This window comes from Nasonia vitripennis, chromosome 3 (assembly GCF_009193385.2).
Source record: "Nasonia vitripennis strain AsymCx chromosome 3, Nvit_psr_1.1, whole genome shotgun sequence".
NCBI classification, from domain to species: Eukaryota; Metazoa; Arthropoda; class Insecta; order Hymenoptera; family Pteromalidae; genus Nasonia; species Nasonia vitripennis.
In genome coordinates this window covers 18,550,861-18,574,208 of record NC_045759.1, presented here as the reverse complement: position 1 = coordinate 18,574,208, position 23,348 = coordinate 18,550,861, and the positions used below count along the sequence as shown (strand labels likewise).

General features: G+C 40.1%; 1 protein-coding gene across 4 annotated transcripts in view; it reads left to right on the top strand.

The window, feature by feature from the left end:
* LOC100117179 (metabotropic glutamate receptor 2) overlaps window positions 1–23,348 on the top strand; it is a 125,700-nt gene that overhangs the window by 18,813 nt on the left and 83,539 nt on the right. For all 4 annotated transcript variants that reach the window (XM_031927327.2, XM_016984679.3, XM_031927329.2 and 1 more), the window contains exon 2: window positions 1,368–3,205. In XM_031927327.2, the coding sequence (XP_031783187.1) occupies window positions 1,399–3,205 (1,807 nt within the window). In that variant the 5' untranslated portion in view covers window positions 1,368–1,398. The remainder of the gene's footprint in view (window positions 1–1,367; window positions 3,206–23,348) is intronic.

Genomic DNA, 23,348 nt, shown 5'->3' with positions numbered 1-23,348 from the left:
TTGCGTAAAAGCATTTTGCTGACGCCTGATGTTTTTTGTTTGTTGCAAGCAAACATGAACGTATATATATGCTCGATAGTTGATCTAATAATTGAACGGCATTGTTAGCAAAGCATTTAAAACAAATAAAATTTTAACCTAATAACGAAGTTTTCACATCTATATGTTCCAGTAGAACTCGCATAAGCATAGCCAACAAAGTAGGTTTCAATTCTGGAGCTACTGCAGGTGTCACCATTTCTAGGACGTAACATGTGCAGATAATAGCTGATATTATTGTTATATAAGCTTCTTAATAGCTTCATTTTCATACTCTACGCAAGTACTTAAAAAGAATTAGTATCACTTTAATTAATCATGGAAAAAATTAACTTTTTCTTAAAGTTTGGATAATTTACCGAATCAATTTATATCTGTGAAAAAAGATCAATTTACTTCTGTAAAAAAACATTAAGTATTTTTTAATTTTGTAGGAGACAGGATTCAATGAATATTCATTGATCAAATATAAGCTGTAGCATACTGCGACACTAGAATAATTTTCCGTTCAGTCTACTGTTGAAATTTTCATTTGCAAAGTTTATGATAACTTATAATCTCATTTAAAAGTTTACTTTTTACGTGCAAATGGATGGTTACTGGACTATGCCAAACAATTAACAGGGTTAACAAAATCTCATTTAACGAAACTGTGTGTTCTGAAGCGAGTGTGTAAGCCCTTGTTTGAAATTGCATTAGACACAGACGAATAAACAACAAAATAATATAACTCCATCGCTAATTTTAATTAGTTAATTCATAAATCCAACAATATTCTCACCAACGAAAACATTTTTGTAAATATAGTTTTTCGTTTTTATCAAATGCGGATATTTTCGCTCACGCCATTTTATGGTTTTTACCTTGACACCGCGGCACACTGCGACGTAAGCGATTTGGCTGAATTCCAAGTCGTTGATGGTATAAATTAATGCTACTCATCCAGACTTACGCAGTATAAAGCACCTTCGACTATCGATACCTACACATATTCCTCTATATGAGTTTTCATTCATGGCTTTGTTCCAACATTCTTATCTGATCAGCTTCTATTACTGCAATTTTGATTGTAATTCCTAATTATGTCTTTCAATCACTATACCTTCTGAATTGATTTTACACTTTGATTGGAACACAACGGAGATCAATATCGAACATCAAATCAAGAATGTATGTTGGTATTTTCGGATAAAGGATTTTTATAAACTGATGTCACATTAATGTATGACCATGGCTGAAATGAATACTTTTAAAGCTTTTAGGTCGATTAGTGCGTATGTTTCATATTAACTCGTAATAAATATACAAAATCGAATTTTATGTTGCAGAAAGTAGCATGGTTTCGTGCACGTCAAGCTGATGATACGACTACATCAGAGTGTGGCCTTGATGGCCCTTTGCCTGACTGTCGTCGCAGCGGGTCTCATTCTGGAATCGCCTGCTACTACCTTTGTGGCAATCGGCGACGCCGTCACGGCCGCGTCTATTCAGCGAGCATCATTTTCGAGTGCAGCTGTGCCGTCCCCAGGTTCAAAGGACGAAATTGAGACGACATCAACAAAGGTGAAGATAGCTGCCATTGACTCTTCTTCCGATAACGAAGGGTATCGTGTTTCAAGTCATCTTTCGCCAATATCAACCGTGGCAGCAACAAACACTAGAATCGTGAAGACAGATCTTTCTTGGATTGGAAAGACAAACGAGAAAATAATCCCCGTAACTTCGAGTACTAGTTCCGCCGTTGCTGTTAATTGGCCGACTCAAAGCGTCCCAGTCGTTAACCTTAAGCCAAATCTCGAGAGCATATTAAGCGAGATGCCGTTAGCATCGACGGAAATCGTAAACAAGCTTGTAGCTACTGCTGCGACGTCAATTTCTTCATTGCAGTCAATATCGATATCGACGGAGCCCTGGAAAATCGCACCGTCATCATTAAGAAACACGATGCAGACTTTCACTGGGGACTGGAAAAAGTCTTCGATTACAAATGCACGAAGCTTGCCGGGCTTCGATAATTACGCTAGCACAAAAGCTTCCATTAGCAGTGGCGTCGCGGGAACTAGGAGCATGGCGAACTACATCGAAGAAACAATTGGGAATTACCAGGTGCCAAACGCAGTGGGCCGCTTCGGTCTCGGGGGCCTCGAGAAGGTGTCGAGCGCCGGAAGCGAAGCCAATCTTTACGGCGAGCCAGTTTCATCCGGTATTAATGAATTCATAGGGCCAGAGAACTCGGCGAAGCCAGAGGAGAGGAAAAATGGCGGGTTGAAGGTTGCGAATGTAGGGCATACTAGCGCCATTGAATCGAATAACGAGCAGGAAGAGTATAAAGAACAGTACGCGAGAACGGAAATGCAGCCGTTAATTATGACGGCTGTCGGACTACTAGTGAAGACTGAAACTGAAAAAGTAAAAAGAGGAGAAGAAGAAAAAGAAGATGCCCGAGGCGAGAAGGCAGCCGACTGTATTTCAAATTGGCAGAGTATAAGCACTCGCGAGGAGCTAAACAAAGCGCCGAGCCGGTCAACGGGGCTAGAAGTGGAAAGTCGGACTTTGAGCGCTGCACCGCTGCTCTTCAAACTCGCGACGACAAAAGGCCAATTGTTAAGGAGGCGCGAGCGTCGATTGTCTTTTAACGCAACCAGTTTCGCGCCGACGAAAGAATCTCCGCAGTTGAGATTGCCTCTCGATGCGGAAATAGAAGAAACTACTGCGGACCCTACGAAATCTCACGAGGGGATCTTAGACAGGCTGGGAATTACGCCGGAGCACTTGGATATCGGTTTCTCGACTTTTCAGCCTCGAAGCAGTAGCTCGAATGTATCGATCGGCCGGGAGCGTAGTCAGCAGTCTCCTGCGCGTAATGAGAGCGAGGATTGGACAAAAGTTATAGCACCGGTTGATCAGTGGCCGGTGAAACACAGCGCGGTCGTGGAAGGCGAGCTTGTACTCGGAGGCCTAATGATGGTGCACGAGCGCGAGGATTCGGTTACTTGCGGTCCGGTCATGCCACAGGGTGGTATTCAGGCCCTCGAGGCCATGCTCTACACTCTCGACCGGCTGAACCAGCGTGGAATCGTGCCGGGCGTCAAAGTCGGCGCCCACATACTTGACGATTGCGACAAGGACACCTACGGACTCGAAATGGCTGTTGATTTCATCAAGGGTGAGTCTCTTTCTAACTGACTATGTTATCGAGTTAATGTCTTTCTTCTTTTGGAGGTCAAGCATAGTTAATGTACACCAGCTATTATAATTCCTCGTATAAATTCAAATTTTTCCCACCTTTATGCGTAGCGCATAAATTTACGGCTATGTACTGGTCCCAACGGATCGCGTCTGCTTTCGTTTTACTTGGCTGCAGAGAAATGCAGATCTAGATCAAAAGCGTGTAAACTATATATAATATATAATTCGCTTTATTTGTCCTAGATATACCATGCCTTGCTTTTGTTTTGAATTTCAACATAATCCCAAAACGATACTATGTAATAACTTTTAAGGTGACATTGTCTAAGACTAGAAGTGTCGAAGACTCTTGCTCTTATCAAGAAAGAAGTAGTTTTAACTTTGGTATCGCGATGTTTTTTTCTTTTATAAAAATGATACGCAGTGCTAAAGAATTTCAAGATGAATAAAAATAACAAAATTTTTGTTTCAACGAACTTTATTGAGTGAAGGTATGCGCAGCAAATACATTTATATCAGCTGGAATCGTTGCTTTCAAGGAATTAGTTGATTAGTTATAAATTCTTGAACATTGAAATTTCCATTGTATCAAACGAAGAGCTCCTAATAGCGCAAAGCCAACTTCATGGGGTTTCCATATAAGGGATTTTCTTACATTACTTAACTCGCTATCATTTCAGTGAAATTTTTCTATAATTTCGTTAAAAACGAGCAGATTAACAACGTTTTCACGGTACTTTCATGTAATTGCTTTTTGAATAAATTTTGCAGAGAAGCATTTTACGGAGCATTTCCATCGTGAATATAGTTAGTCGAGTCCTTGCCTCGATTTTTTAATTCCATCGCAAACATTGGTAGCAAAGCTTTATGGACTTTTTTCAAACAGCAAATAGGCAGTATATAGACGATTCGTGTACTCGTTGACGTGCAGCTTTGTTTATTTGGGATACGCAATCCTCGCGATGGAAACTTCCAGAAGTTTCAATCCCTACACTGTTACTGATCACTGAACTACTAGCTTCTCTTCAGTACATTGTTATTTTAGTGTGGGATTACTATCTCAAGTTGCTACGACTAAGCTCTTCTAAATAATACCTTCGTTGAGTATGTACTTAATGTTTTTCCCATTATCCTGCTCAAGCTCGATACTTTTGATACCCGTTTTATCAGAATTTATGATAATGACAATTAAAGTAACTTCTCCGTAAGAATGATGTATACGCCTTTTCCGCGAAATTCGCTTACCCCGATACTTCTGCCTCGTGTGTGGGTTATCAAATTTACGAGCTTAACTTTGCGCGCGTGCAGAAGTTTTAACAATTTTTTTATGCTTGAAAAATTGCTCAATACGAATACGCGTCATTCGAGTAACCACTGACAAACAATGTAATACTTTTCCGATACTTCATATTCCACGTTACCTTGTGACGCGGATATGCAGGTGGCGAATGGATTCAAGTGAAGAAAAAGTCTGTAGTCCTGGATGTCCTTCATTAAATATTCAAATTCAGTCCAGGCTGAAGCTCAGAGAGTATCTCCTCCGGCGCATCTGGTGAATTACAACATTTGCATGCCAATGGATTCCATATGCTCTTTTGCCCTACGCAGCAGCATCCACTTTTATTTTCTGACCGGCTCAGCGTGCTACACATATACGTGTATGCACCATGACATAGACACAAGAGACGCAACGACAAGAGCGCATGCTGTATTCAAATGGTTTATACCGCGCGCGTGTGTGCACATCCTGTTGCAAGTGTAATGTCTACATCGGACGCTGTTGGTCCTCTACACCACTGAAGCAATAATTTACAGTAACGTGGGGGACACAGCGCATACACACACGCGCGCACGCACACGCGCGCATGCATGCAACTACGCAAGAGGAAGCGCAAGGTTTTGCTGTATTATTAAGATCTAGGCTTTACCAGATTACGTCCCGTTGGAGATTTCGCTAAGCTGGCTGCAGTGTCTTTCCCTTTTCCCCGCGTCGCTCTCATATACACGTGCCGCACAGAAAGCGTTCTTAATTTTCTGTCCGCAGAAGCGCGCCTCTGCTTGGCGAAAATCTGCGAGCGACTGCTGCACGCGCGTCTAGCGTGTGCGCCAGCTGCGAGCTTTATGCAAACTAATTCCACCTTAGTAATTACGATTTACACTTTCTCTCACTGTATTTCACACACGATCTAAAATGCTTTTCACCTCGTCTAATTTGCTTTACGTATTTTCTCTCCCTCAAATTACACGCTTCTCGTTGTGCAGATGAATGTCGGGCCTCATTATTCTCGTTTATTCAAACTGATTATTATAAGCTGCTTTCGGCGTAGGTCCAGTTTTGTTGCGTATCCTCTTTGTGTATAAACCATATTATGCCAATAATTCACGATGAGCAAAACTTTTTTTTTTCAAAATGGAAAAAGAAATTGAGAAATACATAGATCCTCGATGTAATCGATGATTTGCTAAAAAAGATCGATCTCATTATAACGACTACGAGCAATTTACAATATCGTGAAATTCATTAATCGCACCGAACACAATTTGCATTAAAATCGCGGATTTAGCTTTGCGAAACGTTGCTTGAATTTCAAAATGCAAAATTATGAGGCGAATAATAAATATCTAGAAACGAGTAATCCTATTTTTGGAAATCGATGAATTTTGAACCTACTATTCATTTACTTTCCTGTTAGTCTCGTTAGCTAGGATTGAAATGTTCGTCAAATGTGTAATACAATATTTTCGATTATATTTGGGAGGTATACGTATTTCATATGCTATTTTTAATTAGCTCAAAGTTTGTTAGGATAACAGTACTTAGTATTCAATGAATTTTTATACGACTTCATAGATTTATCGAAGAGAATTTCTCACAGAAGTTTGTAGAGCTTACAAAGTGCTCAAAACGTACTCGTTGATCCTCGATATTTAAGAAAATCCAACAAAATATTAACAACACTTCAATATCAAGCTAAGCAATATTCCTATATTACTGCAAATAATCCTCGACGTATTTTTCTCCTGGCTTTTCTCATACCTCCCCAGGTACACATTGTTTACTCTCTCCCTTCCGCGTAACCGTTAATTCTACTTTTGATCTTCCGGCTTAATGTACTCTCTCTCTCTCTCTCTCTCTCTCTCTCTCTCTCTCTCTCTCTCTCTCTCTCTTCCCGTTAAAACTCGCGAGAACTCATCGGGGCATTTTTTTTAGTCCATTAGCGCGCGCCCCCGTATACGCGACGAATGACGTGTTACGAATATCAAGCTCGAGCATATAATACGGTAGTCCAAGAACTAAAACTCGTAGCGCTTCCCGATCTAATCGTCCGTGGATTTTGGAACCCGACGCGTGTTGACATAAAGATCTTTGCATATATAGCTGCGACAGACGTTGAGGCGCGCGCAGACGGCAGAGAAAACTCGTTAAAATTTCTTTTGTGCAGATGATGGAATAACTTTGAAGCTGGCCGCGCGTGGTGGGGCAAAAACAAGCGCGACGAGAGCTCTAGGAGGTAGTATAAAGCTTCTTCCAGTGTCATCGCCGCTTCTAGGTATAACTGCAGCGCAGTAGTTGACGCAGTGAGTCCTCCTATCTGTACCCGTAGACTCTCACCTGTTCATAGTGAAACTTTTTCGTCCTCTGCAATCGAATCGCATAACTCGGCGCTGTTTATCCTGCTTGAAATGACACTTCTTTCATTGCGAAGAACTTGTAGCATAGCGAGTTGTGCTATTATTTTCGAATCGCGGATTAGAGCTCTTTATTAAACATAAGTCTTGTACGAGGAGAATAGCGCGCCCGGATGAACTCGATACGCTGCGCACGAAGTTTTGCAAATAAGATTATCTTATCTGACGTACAATGGAGAAAATGCATACCAGACTTCATTGGCAAGCTTTTATTTCTCTGCTGTGCAATCTCCTTGGCTGTACATCTCTTATTTGCGCGAAAAAAAAGCGGCAAACAAGATCGAAGCACAGCGCGCGCGTCGTAGTGGGAAAGCCCGCGAGAACTTGTAAAGTGAGTAAACTCGATTTCAACTGTAATTCATGGCATAAAGTTAAAGCATAACTTCGTCGCTCGGCTTCTCTGGGCAGTCTTTCAAATCCAAACGAAACTTTTCAGTTCATTAAATTCCAAAGAAAGCTCTAAGTGTTTGCGGGGAGGGAAAACACGACGCGGATTGCTTTGCGAAATTACTCAGACCTCATTGTTTCGCGTCTAAATCAATTCACAATCTCATGCACTCCCGCTAGTCCTTTGTCGTATTGCATCTTCTCGTATACGGGCTTTCTGCCGTCATGGCTGAGTTTTCAATCGTGCGCGTTATTTTGATGAAATTCTAGAAAGCTCATTTGCAGATGAACACGCATAGCACGAACACTCGGACTCGGAACAAAAAGATGTGCGCACACGTATTCGTGTGAAGCGCACAATGTACCGTTTGGCTCACGCACGCTTGCATGTCCTTTTATTTCATAAAGGACAACAGCAAGCTCATAACGGGCCAGGCATTGAGATCCTTATATTCCCCCTCGCCTCACGAATAGTCGCACGCACGCAAACACATGCGCTCTCAAATACAAACGGGAGCACGTACTCGCGTTTTCCTCTTCTTCCTCTTTCACCAAATCTCTCTCTCTCTCTCTCTCTCTCTCTCTCTCTCTCTCTCTCTCTCCTCTCTATCTATACCTCTATCTATATCTCTATCCCTCGTTCTCTCGTATTTTTCTCGGCAGTTACGGGATTCTCCGGAGATCGGTATTACGCAAAGACTTTTTTGGGGCGAATGGCGCACGAGATGAGAAAGAGAGCGAGAGTGAAAAGGAAAGCCGTGGCATGTGCTGGCGCAAGAAAAAAGGAAAAAAGAAAACACACCAGTAAATCTTTGGTATTTACTTACATTTGAAGAATGTGCTTTGCACAGCTTCTGATTCCCCGGATACTTGGCTTTATTGTTTTGTTTTTTCGAACTCAAATTTGGTGACCGAGAAATTCTCTGCAGAGCTGCATTTCTTTTAGCTAGCTTTTCCTGCACAATTTGAAATAATTTTGTACCTGTTTCGGGAGTGAGATTCTTGATTCAACAAGATAAGAAACCCGATTTATTTTACCATGATATGAGAATTGTCTGAAAATTTAATGTGTTCGGTTCGTTGCTTTTATTTCTTTCAGGGAGCTGCGTGTACACGATAAAAAAAGAAAGAAAAATTATATTATATATTTATCACGATTATATAGAACCACTAACTTAAAATCTATAAAATAAAACCGTAGCCTAATGAACGATGGGCAAGCACGCCAGTCTTAAAAGTAGTGAAAGCGTACATAGTTTGTCCCCTGAATCACGTTGGCCACTTTTATGTCAGCCGTAACGTGCTACCATAAAGATGTGAGGCTCTGCTGCGGCTTGAGGCTGAAAGAAAATTACGAACAGCAGTCCATCCTTTCCTAGAGAATTTACAGGCGCAAATTATTTTCTAATTGCATTTCAACTGCGTAATTGCAGCGATACTGTTTTTTCTTAACGCCTGTGCGACTGCGTGCCTCGACGGTAAATCCTGAAGACAAATTGGCGAGGATAATTATGTCCAGCATTCAACGGGACTGCGTATAGTTGGTACATATATACGTTTTTGAGTATGTAGGGACAAAATCAAACCAAAAACTTCTTCGATGACACTTTTTTGTATTTAATTATTTAATATCAAAGATGCGTGGCTAAAATAATTATTGGAACATAACTGCATTATTAATGTTCTCGGAGGTTATAATGATAAAATGAGTTGCACGCGCACTGAAGAGTACATTCTTACGCAATATTCTTCACAGTGAAATAATTTAACTTTGTTACCCTTTATAGTACAAAGAAAATTTTATTTTCACAGCTCGCGTTATAAAGAAAATTACCACAGCAAGGCCAATTATTGAAAAAAGCGTGCAATCAATTTATATTGAGAATAAATTCGATAGCAGAATAAAAACTTGAAATGTAGAATAAAAACAGTTTTTTCATAACAGCGTGCGCGGAGCTTGACTTTACAGTAAAAAGCGCTAAAGTCATCGATTTAGGCACGCTCTCTCACAGCGTGCGCGGGAACATTTGAAGCGTGCGTGGGGATACCTTTCCTGTCGCTGTCATTTGTTTTCATATGTATGATTGCGAAATTGTGTACCATTAGTGCAAGACGCCTTGTTTATAACCTATTGATACCTAACCGAAAAGTAAACATGAGTGATAACAGTTCTTGTGATACAGACGATATATCCGATAATGGAAATGAAATTCCACCCGAAATCGCATACCGCAGTGTGACAATCAAGTAGCATCTACTTCTGGAGCAGAAATTACAGTTGATCAACCCAAAAAATCTGTAACAGTTTCGTTAAAAAGAACCAGATTTGATTCAGAAGGTCAAGATGATGATAATGAACCACACGCTGAGGATGAATTTTATCGATTAACCGAAACACAGCAAGCTATATGTGGTTCACCGTTGAAAAAACGTAGACAAAACAGTGATGAAAAAAGCGAACAATCATTTACTATTGAAAGCATCGACAAAAATATTTCTTTTCATTTTAATAATTCTAATGTTACAATTAATGTACATAATCATCATAATTAACTACAATGTATGATACACTGTATTTGTGTTCCCCTCGCACTAGTTGCGTAATGTAATATTTGATTCATGTTTCGGTGTTTGTTTTAAGCGTCAAATTTCCGATAGCGCGAGCGCCATACAAGTATGCACATTTAATTTCATCAATTTCTTTTTTTACAATTTTTTTTTACTTCGTACCAGCGCAGAATTTTGGCGAAAACAGAGCTGGCTCTAAGATAAAAAAAAACTGCCGTATTTTTCCAAGAAGTTCGTATGTATTTTTTTCTCGATCATACCCATGCTCCAGCAAAAGGTTTTTGAAATGAAAAAGTAAGAATTTGTTTTTTACTTTTTCAGTCGTTCTCGCGGTGAATCCTGCGATAACGATAAATTCACAGCTCTGGCCGTGTACGTTGGATTTATTTCTATACGGTATCACTATTTTTCTATAATTTATAGTTCCAGGAAAACATCTAAGCTGTAAAGCTTTTAGGCTAAAAGCCTTTTTAACGACGTATCTTTTGAGGTGAACATGAATATTATTCCGGAATGAATTTGTACATTTATACGTGCATTTCTTTCTCATATACGGGTTTTATTCTATCTCTGGACGTTGCATACTTCTTTTTTAATTTCTCAGTGATAACAAACGATGAGCTTGTGGTCTTGCGATGAAAGCTGCAAAAAAAATTACTTTTGATCGGCTCTCGGTGCGCATACGAATTAATAAGGACGATAATGCGAAACCCTTCCCCATACAATCACATTCAGGTGCTCGCGTGAAAGGCGAATGTAGGTAAAGAGAGGCAGTATACCAGAGCAGCGCCGGCTTCCCATATAAGATTTTTCAGAGTAATAAATTTCACAGGTACGGTGTTCTGTGTCCGACGTAAAGTTCACGCCAGAAGAGCGGAAGGAAGTAAGAGGGACATTTCGCAAGCGCGCGTCCATAGCCGCATCAGGTGTATACACATACAGAGTGTTGGGAGAGGCCGTAACGGCCGCGATACATACTGCACGCTGTTATGCCTCCGTAATAATGCGTTGTTACCCAACAGAAAATACGTTATATCATTATATAAGAGGCCGCGCTGTGAGCATGATTACATTTTCATAAACACATTTGCACGCGCGCGAGGCAAATTTGTGGGTCTGATGAGAAAGCTCGTCGAAGGCGCCTTCGATACAATCTTGCGGCTCCTCTTTTTTCACCTCACCTTTCCAGCGGGTCCCTTCCTTTTTTCGGCTTTATTCCACGCTGCAACTCCATTATACTCTCATAGTGTGCAGAATCGAAAGTGGCTTCGGATGAATATCGATAGATTAGTATATATAGGTATAGATATCGCGATTGAGTTTCGAGAGGCAATAAGATTTTGACGATGGCGTTGCTTAGTCGCTTGGATTGAAGAGCCCTAGGTCGTTCGGGTTGGGGGTCACTTCATGATAAAATATTTCGCAATATTCTACCATATCTTCTATATTCGCTGGAATTGTTAAAGCGACGGAATCACTTTTTAACTATATACGTTTTACTGAACTTCGTTATTGCTGTGATTTATATTTCACCCCCTGTCGAGCAACGTATATACAACTTCGCTTCTTTACGAAACTTTTCACTTCGCTCGAACATTTCGCCGTACTTTGCGCTATTGTTTGCTCTTAAATGTTTCCTATACGTCGTCCATTGCTTACCGACAATGAAGTGATCACAATTCATTTCTCACCGATATGGGCTGAAACTAAAAAAGAACGGTTCGCTACAGTTGGAAAGTAAATATTATGGTGAGCGGCAAAAATAGCGTGAATTTATTTCTACAAATGATTTACTCTCCAGTTATAAGTCCATTAGATATTCCACTATCAACACAAGATGATTGCAGCTAAGTGTGGTTTGTTTATGGCGACGCACGTAAGGCATAAGAACGCGCTCTATAAACGAATACTCGCGCAGCTTGGACGCACGCGCGTGGGGTTTTATAACGCGTAAAATAGCGGTCTCGGGGATAGCCGGTATTGCAAATTAACGAGGCTGCATTCACGCGGAATAACGCAAATGCGCGAGGAGCGCAAAGAGAAAATACCGTGAGGAATACAAATGCAAACTGCGTTGCTAATGGGGCATGAAGTACGCGCGAGGGAGCGTCGCGTTTCGCTTTTTAATGTATTCTTTGCCAGTGTAGCGCTGGAACAGGGAGTTTGAAGGTAGATAATGGGAAGAAGTGGCTCAAACATGTGTGCGCGTGCCGTGCCAACTCGGAATCCCGCGAGCGGGCGCGAGCACTTCGCTGTAGTTTACTGATGGTCCTATAGAGCCCTGCTGTGACTTTAGTGCTGCTAGACTGCCGCTGAACAGCTCCTGAAATATATAACGCTCGAAAGCTGGGCAGCAAAAGCAAGTTGAACAAAGAGCCACAAGTATAGCGCGGGCGCTAAGTCAGCGAGCAAAGCGAACATCGGCACAAGCTCTCTCTCTCTCTCTCTCTCTCTCTCTCTCTCTCTCTCTCTCTCTCTCTCTCGCAGCCCGAACCACCGTCGCCGCAGTTCAATTGTTCGCTTGAAAGATGCTTTCAATGATTGGAAAATGAAATTTTTTTTCAACCGGCCGCGACGTCGAGTCGTAGTCGCTGCCAGACCGAGTAACCTACCCAGCAGCCTTCAAAGCCACGCCGATACGGCATTAATCACTTAAATTAATCACCCGATAGGGCGCGCATGCGCCTGATAGAGAGAGAAAGAAAAAAAACTTGCAAGTACAATAATCTATCGTCGATACGTTTGCGGTGACGTCGGTTCCCGCCGTGGTCGCCTCATCGATACGCTCATTTTTCGTAATAATTATGTGAAAATTTTAATTTTCTTAAAACAGAATTGCAAATAAATACTATCGTAACATTTTTCAGGTACTACTATAATATTTTGTTTAATAGAAAATAAATAAATCTATAAAAATAGATTTTTCCTTCATGTTGTGATGATATTCATCTTTTGTCCGACCAAACAGCGATAATTCTACTGGAATTTCCACGTGAGTACGATGTGCAAAAAAAATTTTTTTTTCCATTCATTTTCTTCATAGCTGCGACGTTATTGACTTCATTTGAATAGCGCAGGAGACAAGAAAAATGTATCGTGACGATAACGGATAATTTCGTTGTTGTCATTTTATTAGCCTTCAAAAAAAGTTAAAGCAAGACAGCGTATTCGAGCGGCGCGTTATTGGCTATGAAGTTCCTGTTATTAAAAAAGTATCAGGAGTTCTGAGGCTCGACGGAGTTTTAATAAATCCTCCTTCGTATGCGAACTTTCTCGCCCCTTGCAGCTAGTTCTTGACGATGAGCTCGCCGAACTAAGAGCAAGAGGAGAAACGCTTTTGACACACTTTCTCTACGTACGGAGATGCAACGCACTTTAACGCATCTCATGCTCTACTGAAGTTAATAACTTGCCTTAGAAATATTCACGATATACGGGTTTCGGGATAGGTGTACAACCGCTATCGAAGCTTCTCTAGGACAAACAAGCCGATGCTCGATCGAATTGAAGTCCTTCAACAAACTACTCGTAGCGTACGATCGGGCGTATACCTTAATTATTCGAACAGTCTTAATCCGAGTTCATGGCTGGATAGGACTTCACGTACTCAAAAAGAGAATAAAAACGATAGATAAGAGAGGACAGAAAAAAAGAACATCTCATTCCGTTAAGTAAAAGAGTAGCGGAGTTTGAATCGAAACTGCTGTACCGGAGGAGCTTTAAAATGCTCGTGAGAACTGGTAATACAAGGTAAAAGCATCGAATGCCGACCGTAACTCACCGTTGATCAATTATGCTAGCTACATCGTAAAATTCTCTTTATAAAGAGAACGTTCGGATTTCTATCTGAATATTCAACTTGAAATCATTCCATTAGCAAAATTATTGTAATGATAATAAATTCTATCTATTCTGCGTTCTTTATTCTCTTTTTATTACGAACACCCCAAGTAACATCGTTGTTTTATGTATAGAAGTAGATATAGGATCGAAAACCAGCTGGAGTACAGAAAAGCACGTTTTATCCTACGACAATTTCCGAGCTAGCCACTTACCATGCACTTTTTATTCATGAGGGTCCAGTGCGGTCGGGCTTTCAGATGAGTAATTGTAGTCGAGGTTTTCATCTAACATCTGTTGTATAGCCTTGCCGTCAGCTGTGGGTGTTGCCAGCCAAGCCCCGCAAAAGTGCTGTTCCACTTGCGAGCGCCGGGAGCTTAGGCAAATATACGGCGAATACACCAACGGTCGGTAAGCTCGATAGCGCATTGACGGCGAGTCGATAATACCTGAAACGAAGAGGAGCGTGTACGGAAAAATTCACCTGGTGGCGGCAAAAACACAATCGATTTCCCATCCACTGCAAAGAAAGGTGGACTAGATCGGTGGGTAAGCAATTTTTTATGGCACTACCGCAGGTAAAGCTAAATGTAAATATACGGCGAGAGGGCTGATGCAAAGAGCACGAATTCAAATCGCGACTGATTAACATTCTCATAAATAATTGATGTACAAGCCGGGCGATGTATCTTGTAGGTCGAAATGTAGACTTGAATGTATCGTAAAATTATCTTCCGCTTTGTATAATCTTTGAAAAATCATGTATGTCGAGTGCACAAAAACGAATAAAGGGTTAAACTTATGGGAATTTGAAAAATTGTCTTGTGAACTGTCTTTCTTCTGTTAATATTTACAAATCTTTATGAAGAACTCGTGTGACTGTTTCGATTTTTTTTTAGACTTTCGTGTTAAAACATTGTTTGTGCTTCATTTTATAGTTCTTTGTTAATATAGAAAGAAATCCTTTACAATATTGTTTGACCAATTATATCATGTTGCTCAATTGTTTTGGAATACAACGCGTCAGCTATATACAGTCGTCAATTATTAACTTAAAAAAATGTTTCGATAACAAATACAATAAAAGTTGAAATTAATAGAGTAAAATCAATACAATTTGGTATTCTTTACTGGTTAATCATATATGCAAAACGTCAACAGAATATTACATGCATTTTATGTATTCACTTCTGATATACATACACATGAATAAATTTCACTCCAGCATTGTATCGTTAATTTAATGGCTGCATTATTCTTTCAAAAATTACCCAAGGGATGAGCAGCAAAACACTATTCTTGGATCTCATCTTTTTTTTTATATTTCCGCATATTATAACGATTATATTGGGCGGGAGCTTATTACATAGCCGTTGGCACTCTACTTAAATTCAAGGCATAACGCTTAAATATGAGCAAAGCCTTTCGGCTATCGAGCAACCACTATATAGATTCAACAAACAGTTATAAGCCAATATTTGGATTTTGCTCTACAGAAAATGGCACGATTCATTCTTATCTCCTCTTGTCAATCGTTTCTTTTTAATTTAACTAATGCAAAAACGACGAAAGACGGGCATTAGGGCTTATGCTAAAAATAGGTCCAGCTTCATATCCGGCATATCTTTTTGTTCACTCGCTTGCAGATTTTCGGATCAGCATGCTGTCATAAAACTATGCAATATGTATTTTCTCTCTCCCGCGCGCGTGCGCTCTCCGAATTCGGAGAGTCCTCTATTCATGAGAGAGCACAGCGAGTAACACGCTCGAGAACACGCATGTAAATGCGAATGGCCAACCAGATTTCGGGCAAACTCCTAGCCCGCAGTTTTTTCCCGCGCAGTCAAATTTCAAATTCCCCACACGCGTCACGCTCGGCCCTCTGATTTATGCCCTTTACATCTCGACTCTCGCTGGATTGTCATACTAATCGAAGCAGTATCCGTGTGGTATGCGCTGCTGCACGTGTAACAGTGTGTATAGCAGCTTCCGTGCGGGTGTGAAGCGATGCGGAAAAACGATTAAAATAGACGTCGAACGATACATAAATCAGGCGAATATATGAGCGCGAGAGGAGGAGAGGAAAGGAGAGGAAGGGACATAGGAAGCTCGAGTGAACTAAACGCCTGCGGTGCGGCCGCATACGCTATAACCATCATCCGCATCAATATCCGTCTTGTTGTTGCGGCGACACGTGTACGCGTATACGCGTCTATATGATTATATGCGCGACTCTGTGCCAAAGTGCATGCTGCACGACATCACGAGCGAGAGAGAGAGAGAGAGAGAGAGAGAGAGAGAGAGAAACGTGATTAGAGTTTTATTATATATTGTATATGCATGTAATTCCAGGATATGCAATTGAACGTGGCGAAATGTATGCGAGTAAGCCTCGTATGCAGCCTTTTACGCATGCTGCGTGGACGATTGGAACATGTGTTTTGTGCTTTCTTGCTCATGCGGTGTTCGGCTTTTTATTACTTTGTATACGCGCATGACCGTTTCATGCACCGTTTCAATGAAAAAAAAATTGTTGTTTTGCTTTTTTTTTTGTAAATCGATGTTTAGCGAATACGTGTTCGCTGAATAGTGCACGTAGTAATGCTTTGATTAGGTTTTTAATCTCGAATGCAAACGCCGAAGATCCAGATTCCTCCACAAAGCAGAGGTGAAAGAGCTGCTGAATTTCGAAATATCGATTTTCAAAGAAGTCCATATCGTCGGCATATACTCCTTTATTTTAGCACTCTCGAATTCCCGGGTTTTCTGTTTTTTTTTTCGGAAAATCCAGGCACATGCATAGCCGTAACAAGCGCACGAGTAAAACGTGGACCTTTATGGAGCATTGCATGCAAAAATCGACGCTTTCTCTCTCTCGCTCTCTTTCGCCCTCGCCCTCGCCTTTTATATAGCTAATTTTATGTACATTTAACAACCCACAGTTTACGTGACTTTTTGTGTCACCTTCTCGAGATCTACTCGAGTCAGCGCGAGCAGCTACCTTTCAAGCTTATCAGCAGTCACCGTCGAGTCCTTTACACTTTTTGCTTCTTTTGGCATAATGATTTCATGATGAGGAAATGCCGTATAGTCATATACATAAGTATACAGTTCGGGGGTTCAGCCCCTCCCGCAAGCTCACCTTGACTTCACTGTGTCATCACGGAGTTTTCGGTGCGTGTATAGGCCCGTGCGCGGCTGGGCAGCGCTTCTTGTCGAAAAATCAATATCAAATGGAGTTTCTATCGTCGGTGGGAAGGAAAAGCCAGTCGGAATAAGAGACGAAGAGAGGGCAGAAAAAGTTGCCACTTCTTTCTTTCCTTCCACAATGACGAGGGCGGCGACAAACATTTTATTTCTTTCACAGCTTATCGAAATATGATGCGCTGTACCCAATACGTATGTGAATCCGATGCCATATACTTCTCGTATTAAGGGATAAGTGTGGCAATTAGGAAGTTATGAGAGTTTTCAACGGTTAAAAAAAATCGCGTGTCAAATACTGCAACCGTATGGGTTTTTACTAAAAAAAATAAACGTTTATCTAATCGTCGATGAATCGTGGAATGTCAATTCAAATAGACCGCTATCGTTTACCGTTTATAGATCTCGACCGAGCGTAACTCACTGGGCCAACTGCGTCATTTATGTCTCCCTGACGTTATGTATGTACGTTATCTATGGAACTATACGATAAAATGGACCGTAGATCACTCCTCAATTAAAAAAAAGCGAAGAACCCTGGTAGAAATGTTTACGGTTAATAAGCTAAGTTTTAAGACACTTAGCTAAGTTGTGGTTAACGATTTAACTAAATAAGCGTTTAACCATTATAAATGCATAGATATGACGCATTAACTCATGATAAAACGAAACTTTTGCTTGAAATTTGTCAAACGACTGTTACAATCCAAAAATTGTAGAAAAATACGTTACAATCGTAAAAAATCCAAATATTCGTAATAAGACATATATACGTTTTAATGCCAAAAAAAGGGAAAAACAATTTTTAACTTAATAATAATACTGGTATTATAGATACGCATCACTAAAATATTAGCAATATTTTAATTTATTTTTTTACATTAAAATTTGATAAAACTGGCCAATTAAACTTAACTTTTTAACGAATTTCAACCGTTAATTTTATACCAGGGAAAATAAATAAAGTTGAAATAATTTTTGAGAGACAGTGTAGTATCTCGGCTTTCATATCCAAATGGCTAGCGATAGAAGTCGTAAAGTAAAACTAAAATAATTTGTCCAACATGATGGGAATATATTTGATGAAACGCCTTTCTTTCCTCCACTGTCTCGCCCCCCTACCGCCATGAAAAATTGTCCCAGTTGTGTAATAGGGCGGTGCGAATAGAAAAGCTTTCTCGGCCAGACTGAAGACGCGGCGCGCAACATTTATGCGACTCTCTTGTCGTCTTTAAAAGAAGAATATTTGGGAAATTCGTTCATATCATCGGCACTCGGGGAATTCGCTCGTTTTCTTAGCCGCGCATACTTCCATCATTCTCCCACATATACGACTGGCCTTCCGCACCTCGTTCTATCTCCCATCGCACTCGTACTCAGGAGAAATGGAAGAAATGGGTGTCAGCGCGCCTGCGCTCATAAGTTCATCTTTACGTATTTATAGCCGAGGGGTTGGGACATTTTTGCCAATCTCCGTGATCGAAAAGAGATAACCGCGTGAAAGAACATGAATAATGCAGCCGCGCGCTATACTGCTTCGACGGGAGCTGAAAGCGAGGGACGCGCGCGCGCGCAAGCACGAGAGTACATAGGACAAAAAAGCTCGCAACGTTATGATACTTCGTTGACAATCTCGCGGCGTTGATGCGAAAATTGCCAATGTCAAGTGGCAAAAACACCAGCGATGAATTATTACCCGTCGCCGCATTCATCACATTTGAAAAGCTGAAATTCCCATGTTGCGAGCGAACTCGCGAAATGAGGTTTTCTTTCGATTAATTTCGCTATTAAGTTAACTAGATCGGGTTCTCGCGATAAAGCGGATATCGCGGTTTGATTTTCAAAGCAGTGTTATCTAACGCGGTTTGCTTATTTTTTTTACATCGAGGTAAATCACAATTACTATATCGAATTATAGGATTGAATTCCTGTGGTGATTCAGATAATTCAATTAATCAACAATTTTTTACATTTATCCGAATGTAAAAAGAAACTGGTAGTAAATTTCTGTAATTAATAATTTACGTAATTAATTGAAGCATCGAATAGGCATTTTTAATACATCATTAAATATTTCGAATAAAACGATAATTGAAATAATAATCTGATACTTTATTGCTGTAATTAAAAATTATTAAATTTTGATCATTTCCACCACATTAAACTATATGTATGTAATAATGGTGTATTTAGTGTAAATTTCTCATTCGTGATTCTAATAGCTTATCAAAATTGTTTTCCATCAACGCCTATAACGCAGCTATTCATTCGACTATAATAGTTCAACGTATAGCCGTCGTTCTATGCGTCGCGTGTATATGGGGAATTCTACGGGAAAAATGCCATTTTCTGGTTGGAGAAACCGAAAAAAACAAATGTTGGGGCACACTCCCGCACCTTTTTTTTCTTATTGTACATGTTTAGAACCATGCAAAACCACGTTCCAACACCGAAAAAGTGCTTTGTGACACTGTTTTCTAGGCCCTTCGAATTCGTCGAAAAATATCCATTGTTAAAGGGCATGCATGAATAAATCATGAAAATTGGGGGAATTTTCGAAGTCAAGAAATTAGTGTCTTTTGTCATGATGTTTCCGCATTTTCAATTGTGCGTAACTTTTGACCAAATCAAGCATTTTCAACGCATTTTTTTTAAATTCAAGCTCTTTTCCCGTTCTTTTATTCTACCGTAATACATTTTCTGTTTGTGCCCTTATGCATTAGGTGCATGCCCTTGAACAATGGCTATTTTTCGACGAATTCAAAGGGCCTAGAAAACAGTGTCACAAAGCACTTTTTCGGTGTTGGAACGTGATTTTGCATGGTTCTAAACATGTACAATAAGAACAAAAAAGTTGCGGGAGTGTGCCCCAATATTTGTTTTTTTCAGTTTCTCCAACCAGAAAATAGCATTTTTCCCGTAGAATTTCACATATACATAGCTTTATATTACCTTTTGGCTAATCATTTTATTCCGCAGTGTTGAAGTACTTGCTAACATTGTTAATACGATATAGTAGAATAATGACGCATGTATAGTTAGCATTCTAAAGAATGCATACACATGTATATTGGGTGAAAAAAAGGTGTTAAATCTTTTGTTGTAAAAAATCCTTTATAACGTTTAAAATTCCCTTCATTGCTTTTTACGCGAAGAAAGCAAACAAAACGGTTTTCAGTTCAACATTTGCATAGTCGAACGCGTATTTTCTGAAGTACCGACTTCGTTCGTATCCCGAAAAAGATTTTTTTTTTCGTTAGAAAATATCGAATGTCTGTAAGCGAGGCAGCGCGCATAAAAGGCAGAGACCAAAGTCAAAAAGCTGAAAAGAAAAAGAAAGGCTTCCGAGCGAGAAAAGCAACGGCAGCAATCGCACGTGAACACTTTGCCAAAAGTGGCCTCTAACCCCAATTTTTGCGAGCGACACTATCAAGCCGATCTACTCTCCCTATACCTTTATGCCTTGATGTCGGCGTCACTGAGGCGTGATCCGCGCTGTGAGAACGCAATGTGAGAAAAAAGCGCAACAACGCTCTTGTATACATAGGACACTGCTCGAATCCTTAAATCCCCTACTTCGATGATCTTGCGATATCTCTGGGGGCAATATAGTCTCTCTAGGTGCGAGTGGGTTCGTGTAAGTAGGTTTTTTTTAGAATTCCGTTGTAGCTATATCCACTAGTGGACAGATAAGAGCAGAATGCTATCTTTGAAGAAATCATTTTTACAAAGAGATCATATATGTTAATAAGTTTATGATAGGATATACATAAAATAAAAAAGATTAATTAATAATCTATGGTTTCAATTGGAGACAATATAAACGTTAACCAAATCGTAAATCAAGCAGTTCGATTTAGCCGGTCAAAGGGTTATTTGTAATTTTGATTATTCTTCGTGCGAATATTATGCAAAATTGATCCTGTTATTAATTTTGAAATAAATGAAACCTCATTTGCAGAATTTTAATTAGATCACATGAACATCTCGCGTACTCCTGCACTTTGCTTTGTGAATATATATGATTATATACTTTAACATGTTAACGTTTTGCAACAAAGCTATTTAAGTTATAACTTGATGGCATTCTGGTGCGTGTATATACGGGAGAAGTAGAGTTACCATGAAATGAAAATACGTAATAAATTGTGTCGATTTTGTTAATACACTTTAATATGAGAGTGTTTCTTTACTATTTATTTTATATTATATCCATGTTGTCCGAACTTCAACCAACGATTTTATTTTTTTTTTACAATGCCTTGAGATACGCTAAATGCTGTAGGTCACTACACATAATGCAATTTTATTGTAACTGAGCAATTTGACTTTGAAATTTGGACAATAAAACACTTTATGCTGTATTTCGAATGACTTTCATTCTTACGCAGTTCAAAATTATCTTTGTATTTTAATTAACCGCGAGGAGCTTGTCGCATTCTGTTAAACTACATTGATTAAATAATTGACACAAACTGTAAGTATCTTTATAAACGTAGAATAAAGACTAAAGTGCAAGAAATATATACATAGTTTTATCAAGCAATACATCTTTTGAAAACACCTGGTGAAAGGTATGCCGTATCGGGATGAAATTCGATTTTTCTGCAAATCGCATAGTAAGTGGACAATTTGCAAAATACGCTTTTATTGGTTGAGAGTCTCAATGCCGGTACTTGACCGCGATGCAAAACTCGTCCTCTTGGCCAGAGCTGCTTAGAAATTTTGATTTAAGTAGTTAGCGTTAACTCGAGTGAGAAAATTTAAGGAATCCAGATATTGAAATAGGTTATAAAGCGTAATTAATGTATTATATATAAATATTGAATATTGAATCGAAATGCTATAGAATTTCGTTATAGACTTTATGAATCGATACAATTACTGCATAATATGCCATATATTATTCACATAATAAATGATCTACTAATCAAAGCAACGAACCCAAAGTATTTCAGCATGCTTGGAACAAGGAAAATTTTGATTTTCCGCAGCTCTGCACATCATTAAGACCGGTGGCGCATTATAAGAAAGATCGAAAGGCAGCACTCTGCTGACCTATATATATGCGTGTGGGTGAGCGTGCAGTGACGCGTAAATAGAGCTCAAGTTGGACCACACTGTACGGCTTTTGTGCGCAGTAGCAGCAGCAACTCTGAATAGTTCGCTCCGGGTACTGCGCTCAGATACGTTTGGATATTTATTAATCTGGCTGGCCAGAACCAGGCTTGTGCACTAGAGCGCGACCGCGATGCTCCCCCCATTCATATGTGCACAGTGCATGCCGTGCATGCGCCTCTGTACACGGACGCGGCTCTCCGTTGTTTGTGAAGGGAAAGACGGAGATCGCTTGCCACTTCGACAATTTGCATTCTCTCGCGAGATTTTACACCCTTTTCCAAATGCGTGTGCGCGGTCCCTTGTAGTTTTATGTATTCAACAACCGAGCCGGTCCCGGCTGCGCACATGAGGTATCGCGAATCATCTTTTCCTTAGCAGGGAAAATGACATGAACTTTTACTCGCCCTTCCCGCGCGTGTAGTAGTAGCAGTAGTAGAATTTACTGGTGCATGCGGAATCGTTTGTAATTTTATTTCCAACCCACATTACAGTTGCTTTTCTGGACAAACTAGGAGAATTTATTTGTTGAGCTAATTGGAAAAAGTTTTTTCAACTTTTTGAAAGGACTGTTAATTATACGGCGTGCAACGCGCATACGTTTACGCGTCGTTAACGCGTACTTATTTAAAGTAATCAATTAGTCCTTTTATTGCTGCTGAATTCAAGCGTGGGCACCCATGGCTGTTATTATTTGCCATGAATGCAAGTTCGATAGTTCATCGGCTTATACAGGTGAAAATCAATTATTAAACGTTGTGCGCAGTCGAGTTTCAAGTGCGTGCTTTATAGGCTGCAATTGCGTGCAGCTCTGTATTAATTTGGGTGCTGTGCAACGCTGTATCGGGAACAGTGATGCTGTGTATACATATATACATACTAATATGCGCACGCACACATGTAAACATAATTTACAAAAGTAGGGACTAAATGCCAGGCACGCGCCGGAGATATCAATCGTGCGGAGTCTCCTGGCATGTCTATAGATATAAATATATATCTTCCTGCGATCTTTAGCGTTGATCCGAGCGATCGTCGCCTATACATTGCCGACAGACCAAAGAGAAAGAGAACAACTACTAAAGTAAGAGGCCGAGGACGGACAGAAAACGAATGGAAAGGGAAGGAGGCAACAGTTAGTCACGTTTGGAGCTCGAGCTTTCGCCGCAGGAAGAAACAGAGGGGGAGAGGGGAATCAGAACACAAGACAGTATAGAGAGATTGAACATCGCGAGAGGTGCGGGCTGATACTGCGAAGAGAAATCAAGCGGTCAAAGCTTTAATAGAAGAGATCTCTTTCGACGACGCGCATA